We start from the raw sequence: 14,736 nt of genomic DNA on the forward strand, positions 1-14,736 counted from the left end.
TAGATAATCATAAATAAAATAATTAATCATTAGATTAATAAAATATTTAAAATAAAATAATTATAATAATTGTTTTTGTGATTTCTTATTGGCATTTGTGAATCTGTAGAATTAGTTAAAACTTATAATCAGTCAAAAGTGCAAATGAATGCTCATATGGCAACATGTTGTAGTTTTGGATTTACCTTGTAAAGTCTTTGTGTGTGTGTGTGTGTTTATGTGCAGGTGGTCTGATGGGTCCGGTGCGCATGATCTCATCAGGACACGAGCTGACCACTGACTATGATGAGAAGACCCTTCACGAGCTCGGCTTCAAGGACATGCAGGTAACGCAAACAAATCCACATACGCCTGTGAACCTGCAACACTAAAAACAAAGTGCTTAGAGACGTTTGTGTGTGCTGTCAGATGGTGTTCGTGTCTCTGGGCGAAAACCATGTTTACACGAGAAGTGGCATTTCTCCTTTTTTCATATTAGAATGTAAACGGACGCTGAATTGAATGTGTGTGTTCAGGTTTGCGTATCACCTGCGGCAGTGGCAGATCGAGGGCACGGGCATCAGCAGTCATCTGAAAGCTCTCAGTGATAAACAGTCTCTCCCGCTCAGGATCGTGTGTCAGCCAGCAGGACTGCCTGACAAGGTGCGCCTTCATCACCACCCTCTTCGACCTGCTGGAGATGCTGGCCTGCTTCAAGCCGCCCAGCCCCGACAGACCCCAGCACAGCACTGAGGTACCATCCAGCTCCACACCTCAGACCCGGTCCAGACTGAGTTAAACCAGCATCCAATCCAGTGTGTTTCCTCCTGCAGAGTGTTCGCTGTGAGGAGCTGCACCTCCACGCAGAGAATCTGTCCCGTCGTGTGTGGGAGCTGCTCATGCTGCTGCCCACGTGTCCCAGCATGCTCCAGGCCTTCCAGAACATCTCCGATGACACGGTCAGTCACATGACCCATGCTGCCCATTCATTTAAGAGATTTCTAGCGTTTGTTTGCCTGAATGTGTACACTGCAAAAATTATTCAAAGTTCTCCCGCTCAGGATCGTGTGTCAGCCAGCAGGACTGCCTGACAAGGTGCGCCTTCATCATCATCATCATCATCTTCCTCATCGCTAGTGTCTGCTCAGACATCACGCTGAGTTTAATAAAGCTTTCTGTGTCTGTGTAGATGACCATCGAGATGTACCCCAGCGATCAGGTGGCTGATCTGAGGGCAGAGGTCACGCACTGGTATGAGAATCTTCAGAAGGATCAGCTCAGCCAGCAGGCACAGCTGCAGGAGTTCGGTCAAACCAGCCGCCAGCAGGACTTCCCAGGTACATGCACAGAAAACAGACGACTGTGACTCTATCGCATCTGAGCCTCAAATAGAACGTCCACAGACTCTGACTGTCTGATATATGTAGCACACATAAGCCCATAAGCAAAAAAAATAAAACAAATAGCCTTGGAGGAAAGGAAAAAGAAATGCAATGTGTATTATAATATAAATATGTAATTTATGTTTACAATATTTGTTCATATGTAAATTGTTCTATTTTCTCTTTTTTTTGGGGAGGGGGGGTATTTTATAAATTAATATACATATTATATGTAATATCTATGTGTGTATACAGTATGTGTGTATATTATATATATTTATATATATTTCAATTATATTTATACATTTATATGTGCAATATTTATATATAATTATTATATTTATATATATGTATATTGTTCTATTTTCTTTTTTGGTGATTTAATATTTTGGATATTTTATATATTTTCATTTAAGAGATTTCTAGCGTTTGTTTGCCTGAATGTGTACACTGCAAAAATTATTCAAAGTAAATAAAACTAAGATTATTGGAGTATGTTTTAAAATATATCAGTCTTTCTACAAAATTTCTACAAAATGTGTAAAAGGTTAAATTTGCATTAAACATATTCTTTAGCTTTTGGGGCAAAAAAACCTTGAACACATTATAATAAGAATCTTTTTTTTTCCATTTACTATGTATTTTTATACTTCAACATTTCAAATTCAAAATCTTTCTCATTCAAAATTTCACATTTAATTCAATGTGTTACGATTTACTAGCAATTTCTGAGTGATAATTTGCATTAAATTAAATTTGCATTAAACAAGTAGCTTTTAGTTTTTGGGGCCAAAAACTGGTACATTATGATAAAAAGAATTTATATATTTATTATATTAAATTTTATATATTTTTTTATACTAAAAATTTTCAAAGTCTTTCTATTTCAAAATTCCACATTTAATTATTATTATTATTTAAAATGTACCTGTGCTAGCTCAAAGTGAAAATTCTTTCTGCATATGTATCTGCATAAACAAATAGTTATTAGTTTTTTGGGGGCAAAAAAACTGATACATATGTATATTAGGGAAGCACCGAAACGGAAAATTCTGGATGCACTTGCTTTGTAATAATTATTTATTATTTTATTAAATAATATAAAGTAATTTTCAAGACTTTTTAATTTTACTCAGTAAAAAAAAAACTGAATAAAAAAAACACAAGCCAATAAAATAACTAAAATTTTATTGAAAGTAACACAAAGTTGGTATTAAAGGGATAGTTCACCCAAAAATGAAAATTAGCCCATGATTTATTCACCCTCAGGGCATCCTAGGCCTATCTGACATTCCTCCTTCAGATGAACACAATCGCAGTTATATTTAAAAATGTCCTGGCTCTTCCAAGCTGGCAGTGAGTGGTGCCCCTGTTTTTGAAGCCTAAAAAAGTGCATCCATCCATCATAAAACTACTAAAACGCACATTCATAGAGCAGAATATTGAGAGGAGCGTCACACCACACAGTGACGACGGCTAGAGGGAGAGAGAAACCTGTGTGCTGAACACTGCTGGACAACCGAAAACCAAAAATGCCATTTTCGGCTGCTGACATATCGGTGCTTCTCTAATATAAATATATATATATTTGCCATGCACTGCATGAAATTTGTGTTCATTGTGACTTTAGGGATCTGACGGTTTGTGCTGGAAGGATCTGTTGAGGATCAAGAGCCCTCATAAGCTGCTCTACGCTTTAGAAATCATAGAGGCCCTCGGCAAACCCAACCGCAGGATTCACCGCGAGTCTACGGTACACATCCAGAATCACACTCAGATGATCTTCTTCACACGTGCAGATGTTCTTTCTCTTGAAACGTGCGTGTATTTGTGTTTCAGGGCAGTTACAGTGATCTGTATCCAGACTCTGACGACTCCAGTGAGGAACAGATCGAGAACAGCAAGAACACTTGGAGCTGTAAGGTACAAACACCTCCTCTCATGCTTCCATTTGTTGCTATTGTTCACTGACTTATGGACTAGGTAACTGCACTCATTGGAACACCTAATCTGTGGGTTTTAGTAAAACTATTATGCGATTTGTAGTTGTTAACATGTATGTTCCAGTCCATGTGCTCTGTGTAGTGTGTATTTGAACTGAATGACAGACTGCACCTGTGTCTCTCTCCTGTAGTTTGTGTCGTCTGGAGGTCTTCAGCTTCTGCTGGACATTTTTAACTCTGCAATTTTAGAGCCGAAAGAGCAAGAGTCCTGGACTGTGGTGAGTGTCACGAACACATCGGTGTCATTGTATTTTATTTTTAAAAATGGCTTCATGCATCCATTTCAGGTTTTAAATTATTTTTCATGTTTAGTTTTATTCATTTAGTACTTATAGTACACAGACCTTTTTAAGTTAGTTGCCAAGGCAACATTTTTGTTGCTAATATGTATATTTATCATTTAAATATAAATTAAATTACATTATATTTATAATTTATATTAATTAATTATTAATTTTATTTTTCAGCGAGCTGAATGACAGACTGCACCTGTGTCTCTCCTGTAGTTTGTGTCGTCTGGAGGTCTTCAGCTTCTGCTGGACATTTTTAACTCTGCAATTTTAGAGCCGAAAGAGCAAGAATCCTGGACTGTGGTGAGTGTCAAGAACAGGCTGTGTCGTGTAACGTTTGCAAGGTTTTTTTTTTTTTCTTCTTTCCTTTTGACTTTGAAGCGAAATAAGTCCAGGGCGCTTTCTTTTCCATGGCTGTGGATATCATGTGTCTTCTCTTCTCTCGCTCTAGTGGTTGTTGGACTGTCTCGCGTGTCTGCTGAAGCTCATTTGTCAGTTTGCGGTGGATCCGGCCGATCTGGACCTGGCCTATCATGACGTTTTCGCCTGGTCTGGTCTCACGGACACACAGAGGAAGAGGGCGTGGCCAGGGAAGTCCAAAAATGTTTTTAATAGATTTAGTTTTAGTTAACGTTAAAGTTTTAGTTTAGATAACAACTCTGGCTCAGTGTTATTTGCCCATTTGATTTTTTTGATGCACAATTCCTTTAAATGAGTGTATGTGTGTGCGTTTCGCCGGTGCAGCTGGAGGATTTTGAGGAGGAGGCCATGTTTCACACCGGCTGTAAGGAGTATTTCTGGCTGCTCTGTAAACTCATTGACAACATCCACGTGAAAGACGCCAGTCAGACCACCCTGCTGGACCTGGACGCTCTGGCGCGACACCTCGCCGACTGCATCCGCAGGTCAAACATGCTCCTTTTGCTTGGATTACGGCATCAGTTTCCTTATGAACCCGTAACTTACCCCCGTTTTCGCCTGGTCTGGTCTCACGGACACACAGAGGAAGAGGGCGTGGCCAGGGAAGTCCCGCAAAACCGCCGGGGATCATGGGAAGGGCCTGCATATACCTCGTCTCACAGAGGTGTGAAACTGCTTCTAAATGGATTTTCTGTGTATGCGAGCTTTTTCTAATTTTGGCATTGTCTTCTCCGTCAGGTTTTTCTAAGTCTTGTTCAAGGCACCAACCTCATCCAGCGGCTCATCAACGTGGCCTACACATACGACAATCTGGCACACAGGTGAATAGCATGCGCATACACAAGATCCTCACCCGTGAGGACTCCTTTTCATTTATTTTTATTATTCAGTTTTTTGTTTTGTTTTTTACCTTCTGTATTGTGATTATCCTGCAGGGTTTTAAAGGCTCAATCAGATCACAGATCCAGACACGAGGGTAAGCACATCATTGGTTATGTATATGTGACCCTGGACCACAAAACCAATCATAAGGGTCAATTTTTCGATTTATACAACTATTTGAAAATCTGGAATCTGAGGGTGCAAAATGGACGCTCTGGCGCGACACCTCGCCGACTGCATCCGCAGGTCAAACATGCTCCTTTTGCTTGGATTACGGCATCAGTTTCCTTATGAACCCGTAACTTACCCCTTCAGAGCGCAAACCACAAGCAAACAAACTTTTTTAGTTTAAATGGAAAATCACTGGTAACATTATGCTACTAAGAAAGTAACTGAGCAAAAATGCACCATTTATCTTTCTAAATACTGAGCATGTTGTTGTTTTTCCACTTGCAGTCGTGAGATTTTGGACCAGCAGGACGGGGCGATCGAGGACGACGGTCTGACGGGTCTCCTGCGTCTCGCCACCAGTGTCCTGAAGCACAAACCTCCCTTTAAGTTTTCTCGGGAGGGTCAGGAATTCCTCAGGGACACGTATGACCTGCTGTTCCTGCTGCCCAGCCTGAAGGACCGACAGCAGCCCAAATGCAAGAGTCCCGCGGCCCGCGCCGCGGCCTACGACCTGCTGGTGGAGGTGGTCAAGGGTTCGGTGGAGAACTACAGACTGCTGCACAACTGGGTCATGTCGCAGCACATGCAGGGTGAGCGCTACAACCATGAGTGTGTTGCACTGTTCTTCTGTGGACATTTCTGATTTGTGTTGTCTTTAAATTAGACTGATTAGATTTTTGGTAACACTTTACTATAAACTTTCTTAGTTAGCCGTAGTTAGTTAACATGAACTAACAATGAAAAATTATTCTTAATGTTAATATCATTACATGTACTAATTATAGACCGTATAAAAACATGGACGTAGTGTCCGTGACGTCACCTGTTTATTTCTGAGGAGCGTTTTTGAAGCCTAAAGTAGGCGGAGCCGGCTGTCGTCATCTTGGCAGCCCGTCACCGCGCGTCACTCCCGGATAATCGAAAATGGGCAAAGAGGCGGGAGCTGGTTGCTGAAGCCACGCCCACCTAGCTCGACGGTGGTGACAGCAGCAGCAATCCACCTGTCACTCAAGTGGCCACGCCCTTAAAAATATACCCCAGCGACTTAAGACTGGTTTTGTGGTCCAGGGTTAAAACATATGTGAGGGTTTTGGCTTTTCTGTCATTACTGGTGACGTTTCATTAATATTTATTAATAATGTTTACGCAGTGACTCATTACTCCATGTGGCTGCTGGTGAGCTGGGCTCACTGCTGTTCTCTGGTGAAATCCAGCCTGGCTGATAGTGAACATCTGCACGACTGGCTAAAGAAGCTCACGCTGCTCATACCTGAGGTAAACGAAAGAATGTCATGATTTTATCCATCTCTGAAATTAATTCTACTGATCAAATTGAGGTTACCTGAGCGGGGAACAATTATATCCCCCAATCAAACCATAGCTATTCAAACCAGTCAAAAAAAACAAGCTCTAATCTACTGTGCACAAAATATTTATGTGATATATATTGAATATTCTAGGGAATGCATGTTAAATGTTTTGTGAGTGCCATTTATTTATTTTTTAAAAGTTACATTTATGCATTTGACAGACAGTTTATCGAAAGTCACTTACATTGCATTCAGGGTATACATTTATCATGAGTTGTGTTCCCTGGGAATCAAACGCATGACCTTGACATTGCTGTCACCACGCTCTGCTGTTTGTGTCACCGCGCGTCACTCCCGGATAATCGAAAATGGGCAAAGAGGCAGGAGCTGGTTGCTGAAGCCACGCCCACCTAGCTCGACGGTGGTGACAGCAGCAGCAATCCACCTGTCACTCAAGTGGCCACGCCCTTAATTATGCAGAACTTTAAGGCTTAATATGATTTAAATGGATGAGTTATAAAAAAATTCACCCCCCTCACAGTTGTCATGAAGGGCATTAAATTAGCTATATAGACCACTTTTTGTACCAGGCTGTAAACATATTTTTTTCTGCTGTAAAGTTGGGCATTTTAACATGGGGAGTCCATCGACTGGCCGCTAGAGGCTGGCTCCAAAAGGGAGTTGTTTTAGTCACTTCCGTGTTGGTTTCACGAGAGAGAGCGGAAGGTTGCTGCTTGGTACTAATATATATTTTTTTTAAATCAGAACTTTCTGATGTAATATATCTGTTAATATTGTTTAATAAACCTGATCTAACATGAACTAACAAGGAACAGGTGTATTTTTATTAACTAACATTAACAAAGATTTATAAATACTGTAACAAATGTATTGCTCATTGTTAGTTAATGCATTAACTAAAGATGGTTATTGTAAAGAGTTATTTTGGGTTGTATTTTTATAGTTTGTATTGTCGTATTGTATCTGCAGACGGCGGTGCGTCAGGAGGCGTGCAGTGGTCTGTATAAGCTGTCTCTGTCAGGTCTGGAGGGAGGAGAATCCATCAATAGATCCTTCCTGCTGCTCGCCGCGTCCACACTGCTCAAGTTCCTGCCAGACGCACAAGCGCTTAAACCCCTGAGAGTAAGTGCTGTACAAACACTGACAATGTCAATGTGCCAGTGTTATTTTAGTATTTATGTATTAGATGGTTATTGTAAAGAGTTACTGATTGATTTTTTTAAAATCCAAACCCTTATTTAGATAAAGAATTATTTTTTTATCAAGGTTGTCCTCATAAATTGATTTTAGGAGGTTTCACTATACTTTTTAGATCTCACAAGTATTAAAAAACATACACAAAATGTACATGATATTTTTATTAGCTTTTTTGTTTTTAAATTTAAATGCTAAAGCTTTCTTTTTTTTCCATTTTTATTTTTAGTAATTTTAGTACTTCAATTTAAGTGAGTGAGTGAAGTAAACTAGAGCTGCACGATTAATCGAAATTAAATCGCGATCGCGATTAGGCAGAAGCTGCAATTGTCATGTGTATCTTTCAGTGAAGCACAGTTCTGTGATCAGCAGTAAATCTCCATCCGAAAGCCAGAGGGCGCTCTCGCGCTGAAACATAGCCTTTATCACTGCTTAGAATACAATGAATACATGCCTTATTCTGTGTAAGAAGCCACATCATCTCACAGAAGGATTTATTTCAAACACTCGACTGATGTTATGAAGTGAGTTTGGAGTAAAAACATGTTATTAAATGTGGTATTTTCACGTGCTCTCAGATGGAGCAGCATTTACTTCACAAAGCCGTAGTTCACTGAGAAGATACGCAAACAGCTTTCATAATAAACGATTTCTTTGATTTCATAATCGCGCGATTAAATCGGTCTGCGATTATGAACGCAATTTTGCATAGCTTGTCAGTGAACAACGGCTCTGTGTATTAAATGCTGCTCCATCTGAAAGCACGTGCTGGAGATTTACTACTAATCACAGAACCGGCGGTGCGCATGACAATCGCATTTGATTAATCGTGCAGCTCTAATTTAAACTTATTTTATTTACGTCAAAAAAGATTTTTTATTTATTTTTTTAAAGTATTTTATATTATTGTATTTTTTCAGCTTAATTTCAATTAACGAAAACAATTTTAATAGTTTTAGTTTTTGTTAATATCAACACTGATAAATGCATACTTGCGTATATGTAAACATACGCGCCTTGGTTTGATCTTTGGTGTGTGTGTGTTTGTTTGTTTGTTTGTTTTTTTAGCGTCTCATGCTCCGTATAAATGGGATTACTGGCCTCATGATGATGTCAGAGCCGAGTGCCGTTTTGTGGGATTGACTAACCTTGGCGCCACGTGTTACCTGGCCTCCACCATTCAACAGCTCTACATGATCCCAGAGGCCAGACAGGCCGTCTTTACTGCTAAAGTGAGTTCATAAAACAAGTCTGATCTGATCAGATGTTTTCTATTTGTAATATATTATAAAATGTAGTTTATTCCTGTGATCAAAGCTGAATTTTCAGCATCATTACTCCAGTCTTCAGTGTCACATGATTCTTCAGAAATCATTCTAATATGCTGATTTGCTGCTCAAGAAACATTTCTGATTATTATCAATGTTGAAATAATGAAACTTAATATTTTTGCGTAAAACTATGATACGTTTCGTTTCAGGATTTTGTGATGAATAGAAAGTTCAAAACAACAGCATTTATTTGAAATAGAAATCTTTTGTAACATTATAGATGCTTTTACTTTTACTTTTGATCAGTTGAATATGTCCTTGCTGAATAGAAGCATCTAAGCTGTCGTGACATAAATGTGATAATTCATGACAGGCCATGCATTACCATAATTTTACAACAGTTAAAATAATTGAAATGTACATTCCTGCATGGCTTTTTGTTTAATAACACACAGACGCCATTGTTTGGTTTAAAATGGTTTGTTGGATTTGTGCTTTATAGTAATATCTGTGTTTGTGTCTGTGTTGATATACAGTATTCAGAGGACATCAAGCATAAGACCACATTGCTGGAGCTGCAGAAGATGTTCACTTATCTAATGGTATGTGACTTTATCACATGATGTAATCTCATGACTGCAGATGTGATTTTAATGTTTCTCCGATGTGCAGGAGAGTGAGAGGAAGGCGTATAACCCTCGTCCCTTCTGTAAGACCTACACGATGGACAAACAGCCTCTGAACACAGGAGAGCAGAAAGACATGACCGAGTTCTTCACAGACCTCATCACCAAGATAGAGGAGATGTCTCAGGACCTGGTACGACATCCGTCTCTGTGTTTTTAAAAAACACTTCGAGTGAGTTTAGTGAAACAGGCACACACCTGTAATGCTCGTGTGCTTGTTGTTTCAGAAAAACACAGTCAAAACGCTGTTTGGAGGCATCATCACCAACAATGTGGTTTCACTGGTAAGACTTGAGCTGTTTGAACCTGCAGCTCTCGTGTGTGGATGTGTCTTTTCTGAAAGAGACCAGTTGTGGATGAGCGTTTATTTGGATATCTGTGTGTGTGTGTAGGACTGTGATCACGTGAGTCAGACGGCTGAGGAGTTTTACACAGTCAGATGTCAGGTGGCCGATATGAAGAACATCTATGTGAGTGTTTCTCATTTTCACACACATAAACACACTCATCTGAAGGAAACTCCATGCTCTTTGTGTACAGGTCATTAGCAGGAACAGGATTTAGAGGTTTTACTACTAAATATGGGTTTTTCAATGGATGTTTTTTTTTTTTAAATGTCATGTGATGGTAGATTTGCATAGTACCGATAGCTATTTGTAGTTACTAATGCTAAAGCACTATATCATTTCAAGCCTGCAACAGTACATTTGGTATTGATGCACTTAATATTTGAATTGTTTACTGAGTAAACATTGCTCTATTTTTATGTCACACATTGTAATTGGAAAAAATATATATTAGTAATCCATAATAGAAAAACACTATTACAATCGACATGTTTTGGGTGGGTCAGTGGAAGAATGGCTAATAATAGCCTTGTCTGTAAATAACACCACATTATTTACAGTCAGTTTTTTTTTTTGTACTTCGTGCCAAGAGAAATACTTTGTCTGCCAAAAAAAAAAATTATCGGTGTCATTTTTTCTCATGACAGAGCTTGATGAGGCCAGAATAAGTATAAAACATAATGAAATACTACTTAAGACTGCTTTATGTTTTTTACATATTGCTCTCATAATGTTATGTGAGATTACATTAAAGAGTTTGAATGAGATTAAACTATTATATCAGAAAATGCCTTAATCATAAAACAACAATATTAAAAAAAATGTTCTATATAAACCAAATACTGTTTAAAAGTTTTTTTTGAGAGAGAGAAGTCTCTTATGTTCACCAAAGCTGCATTGTTTTTTTTTTTTAAATCAAAAATACAGTAAAAATAACAGTTTTCTATTTGAATACATTGTAAAATGTAATTTATTGCTGTGATCAAATCTGAACATTACTCCAGTCTTCAGTGTCACATGATCCTTCAGAAATCATTCTAATATGCTGATTTGCTGATGAAGAAACATATTATAAAAAAGTAATGTGACCGGGTTGTCCTGTTGGTTATATCAGTATAATAAGTCAACGAGATAACCAGAGCACACAAATGAAGCATTTCAAGTCCTTTTATTCCCCCGATTGAGAGTTACTGAAACCACCAGTCAAACAGAATCCAGCCCTAAAATGAATATAAATACATCATCCGTGTCTCCATCTCTGTGCTTCAGGAGTCTCTGGACGAAGTGACCATTAAGGACACTCTGGAGGGGGATAACATGTACACCTGCTCTCAGTGTGGGAAGAAAGTCCGTGCTGAAAAACGGTACAGTTTGCTTTTTTCTTCCTCTGAGAGCTGAAATCTTTCTGTCAAGGCACCTGAATATTTTCTGACAGCTCTTTCTGTCTCTCAGGGCTTGTTTTAAGAAGCTCCCGCGGATCTTGAGCTTTAACACCATGCGCTATACATTCAACATGGTGACCATGATGAAGGAAAAAGTAAACACGCACTTTTCTTTCCCGCTGCGGCTCGACATGACGCCGTACACCGAGGACTTCCTCATGGCCAAGGGAGACAGGAAGGAAGGTAAAGCGATTGTTCTGCTGAAACACAGCCTATTTAAATTGTGTTTGTCTTCTCCAGTCGGCTAATCATGATGTCATTCGCAGGTTTCCGTGACGACAGTGATGCCAAAGTGGCGGAGAGTTACGAGTATGACCTCATCGGTGTGACGGTGCACACGGGCACGGCGGACGGCGGCCATTATTACAGCTTCATCAGGGACATCGTCAACCCGCACGCTTACCGCAATAACAAGTGGTGATTATTCACACTGCATTTACAGCTGCTGAATCATTTCAGCCCAAAGTTTGTTATTGAGAACTGACCAACATGTGCGTTTGTGATGATGCCGTTTCCTGTTGCAGGTACCTGTTTAACGACGCTGAGGTGAAGTCGTTTGATTCGGCTCAGCTGGCCTCAGAATGTTTTGGTGGAGAGATGACGGTATGTTTTTTTATATTTTTCCCATCAGATCAAGTCATCCTATATACTTTTGGGATAAACTAATATAAATAACAGTCTAGTTAATGTTGTTTTAATTCAGAAATGCTCATGTCTCATTTCAGACAAAAACATATGACTCTGTCACAGACAAGTTCATGGATTTCTCCTTTGAGAAGGTTGGTTTTGCGATAATAACAACAACAGTAATAATAATTATAAAAGAACAGAATAATAATGATAAATATGATTTGATAAATTAATGATTATTATTATTTCATTTTATTTTGCATATTAATTGTAATTATTATAGTAATAGTAATATATAATTTTGTACAATATTATTTTATATATTAATATATATTTTATATTAATTGTATTATAGTAAAAAATATTTTATTATAATAAAATAGTATTATAATTATTAAAGTAATAATAAATTATGATTTCATTTTATTTTGCATATTAATTACATGTATTATAATAATAGTATCACATTTTTATATATTATGCATATTTTTTTAATTCATTATAATTATTATAGTAATAAATTATAGGTTGTTGTGTTGCTGTTATTATTATGATTTCATTTTATTTTATATATTAATTATAAGAATTGTATTAATAGTAATACTTTTTTATATATTATTATTATTATTATTTTATATATTCATTTTACATTATTTTTATATTCATTATAATTATTATAGTAATAAATAATAATAGATTGTTATTACTATTATTTATATATTCTTTTTTATATTCATTATAATTGTAAAAATTCTTATTCTTATTTAAATAAGTCTCGCTCAAGATTGTAAACTGCCCATAAATGCTCTGTAAACAAAGTAACGTGTGATGTGTCTGTCTTTCAGACCCACAGTGCCTACATGCTGTTCTATAAGAGAGTGGAGGTGGAGGAGGAGAATGAGAAGGACTTGAACTTTGACATTTCTCCTGACCTTCTGGAGGTACAGACAGAGATTATCTTACTATAGGGAGATAAGAGGGTCTGTATTACTTGCTGTTGGAGAAAGCGTAAAGGCTAACTTTGATCACGTGTCCCTTAATAACCAATCACATTACAGCCTTGACGTCATTGAATTTCAGTCAGAGTTGTGCAACACTCAATCACCGTTTACGGATCCCATAGGAATGAATGGGAAGTGCCGTAAGCTGAATCACACCTGTCGCAAAAAGTCAGCGACTTCTCTTATAAAAAAGCATTTTTTTGTGGTAAACTCTAAAAATAATTAAATCCAAAAGTATTGTTTAGTATAAAACATGTTGAAGATTAGCAGATAGGCTGTCGATTCATTAAGTGATAAGCCTTTTCCTCTAAAAAGCTGTTTATTCAGCGTAGTGAAGCCTCTCCTCCATTGACATCCATTAAAAAAAAACGGCCTCTGGTCTCCTTTCCCACGTACTGCCAGACCGGAAGCGTTAGCTTTAGGAGTTACGCTTTTTTGGCTAATGGTTGCAGGCTTGCCTTCTAGGGGCTTTGGTACAGACCTCTCACCGTCAGTCTTCACTGCACACATCTGAGCATTTCACTGACGCTTCATCTCTCTTGGTCTCTCTCATAGTGGATCTGGCACGACAACATGCAGTTTCTCCAGGACAAGAACATCTTTGAACACACGTACTTTGGGTAAGAGAACAGTCTAGAACAATTTCACAAAACTATGGATATCTTTGATAACTCTTTCCTTTTCTGTTTATATGTGTGTATGGTGATATATAGTAAGTCTAAACGTCTATATGCAACGTTCTCTTTTTTTAATCTAAGATATAATTTTATTTAAAATGAATGTATATTATCTGTCCTCTCATTCTCTTCTATTTTCTCTTTCATTCGTTTCTTTTGCTGTCTCGCTGTAGTTTTATGTGGCAGCTGTGCAGCAGTATTCCCAGCACTTTACCCGATCCGAAATCCGTGTCGCTCATGACGGCTAAGGTGAGTCTGACCACATGAACAGCATTATCAGAGCAGCACACCATCTCCATCATCTCCATCATCATCATCATCATCAGCTATACTTTCAGATGGACCATCTTGAGTTATTGTCCTCGAGGTTCAAAATTTGAGTCATTGTCCTCTCTTTCTCTCACAGCTCAGCACATCGTTTGTTCTGGAGACATTCATCCACTCCAAAGAAAAGGTGAGATGGAGTTTACTTCTCTTGTGTTGTTCTTTCTGTTGTAACTTGCAGGACAGGCCTGATGCCATTTTCTGTGGTGTTTAATAGTTGTTGTTTTTTTTCCATTTTTGTAAGTCAGTTTTACTTTTTTATTTTTTCTCTCAGCCCACAATGCTGCAGTGGATCGAACTCTTGACCAAACAATTTAACAATAGCCAAGCTGCCTGCGAGGTAACACACACACACACAAACACACTTTACATCTAGCTTATTTTTTCATAGCATCTTCTGCTCTGGAAAATCACTTGTGAGCAAAATGAATGGAGTGAGTTGATGAGATCAGCATTGTAATTGGGTAGTGCTGTGTGTGTGTCACTAATGTGTCCTATCTGTGTGTTTGTGTGTGTGTCACTAATGTAATCAGATTGTACGTCAGGTGAGTGTTACATAAACAACTTTATTTAAATGTAATTTTAAATAAATATAATTATAATAATAATTATTATTTTTATCATAATTATTAACAGACAAACCCACACCCTTCCCCTTAAAGAAAACATTTTGTTAAAAAAAAAAAAAAAAAAAATTTTTTGACAA

The 14,736-nt window shown here is 38.0% G+C and overlaps 1 protein-coding gene across 1 annotated transcript in view; it reads left to right on the top strand.

The window, feature by feature from the left end:
* Positions 1-14,736, top strand: part of LOC107703713 (ubiquitin carboxyl-terminal hydrolase 34-like) — a 52,480-nt gene that overhangs the window by 23,408 nt on the left and 14,336 nt on the right. The window contains 26 exon segments of the mRNA XM_016506427.1: positions 516-642; positions 1,169-1,316; positions 1,938-1,945; positions 2,992-3,114; positions 3,201-3,284; positions 3,496-3,582; positions 4,106-4,236; positions 4,666-4,738; positions 4,813-4,895; positions 5,010-5,160; positions 5,162-5,717; positions 8,721-8,884; positions 9,460-9,525; positions 9,596-9,742; positions 9,837-9,893; positions 10,002-10,079; positions 11,226-11,320; positions 11,409-11,581; positions 11,665-11,815; positions 11,923-12,001; positions 12,124-12,177; positions 12,874-12,969; positions 13,585-13,649; positions 13,880-13,955; positions 14,113-14,160; positions 14,305-14,405. Coding sequence (XP_016361913.1) covers positions 516-642; positions 1,169-1,316; positions 1,938-1,945; positions 2,992-3,114; positions 3,201-3,284; positions 3,496-3,582; positions 4,106-4,236; positions 4,666-4,738; positions 4,813-4,895; positions 5,010-5,160; positions 5,162-5,717; positions 8,721-8,884; positions 9,460-9,525; positions 9,596-9,742; positions 9,837-9,893; positions 10,002-10,079; positions 11,226-11,320; positions 11,409-11,581; positions 11,665-11,815; positions 11,923-12,001; positions 12,124-12,177; positions 12,874-12,969; positions 13,585-13,649; positions 13,880-13,955; positions 14,113-14,160; positions 14,305-14,405 — 3,021 coding nt within the window.

This window comes from Sinocyclocheilus anshuiensis, unplaced genomic scaffold (genome assembly GCF_001515605.1).
Source record: "Sinocyclocheilus anshuiensis isolate Anshui unplaced genomic scaffold, SAMN03320099.WGS_v1.1 scaffold274, whole genome shotgun sequence".
Taxonomy (NCBI): domain Eukaryota; kingdom Metazoa; phylum Chordata; class Actinopteri; order Cypriniformes; family Cyprinidae; genus Sinocyclocheilus; species Sinocyclocheilus anshuiensis.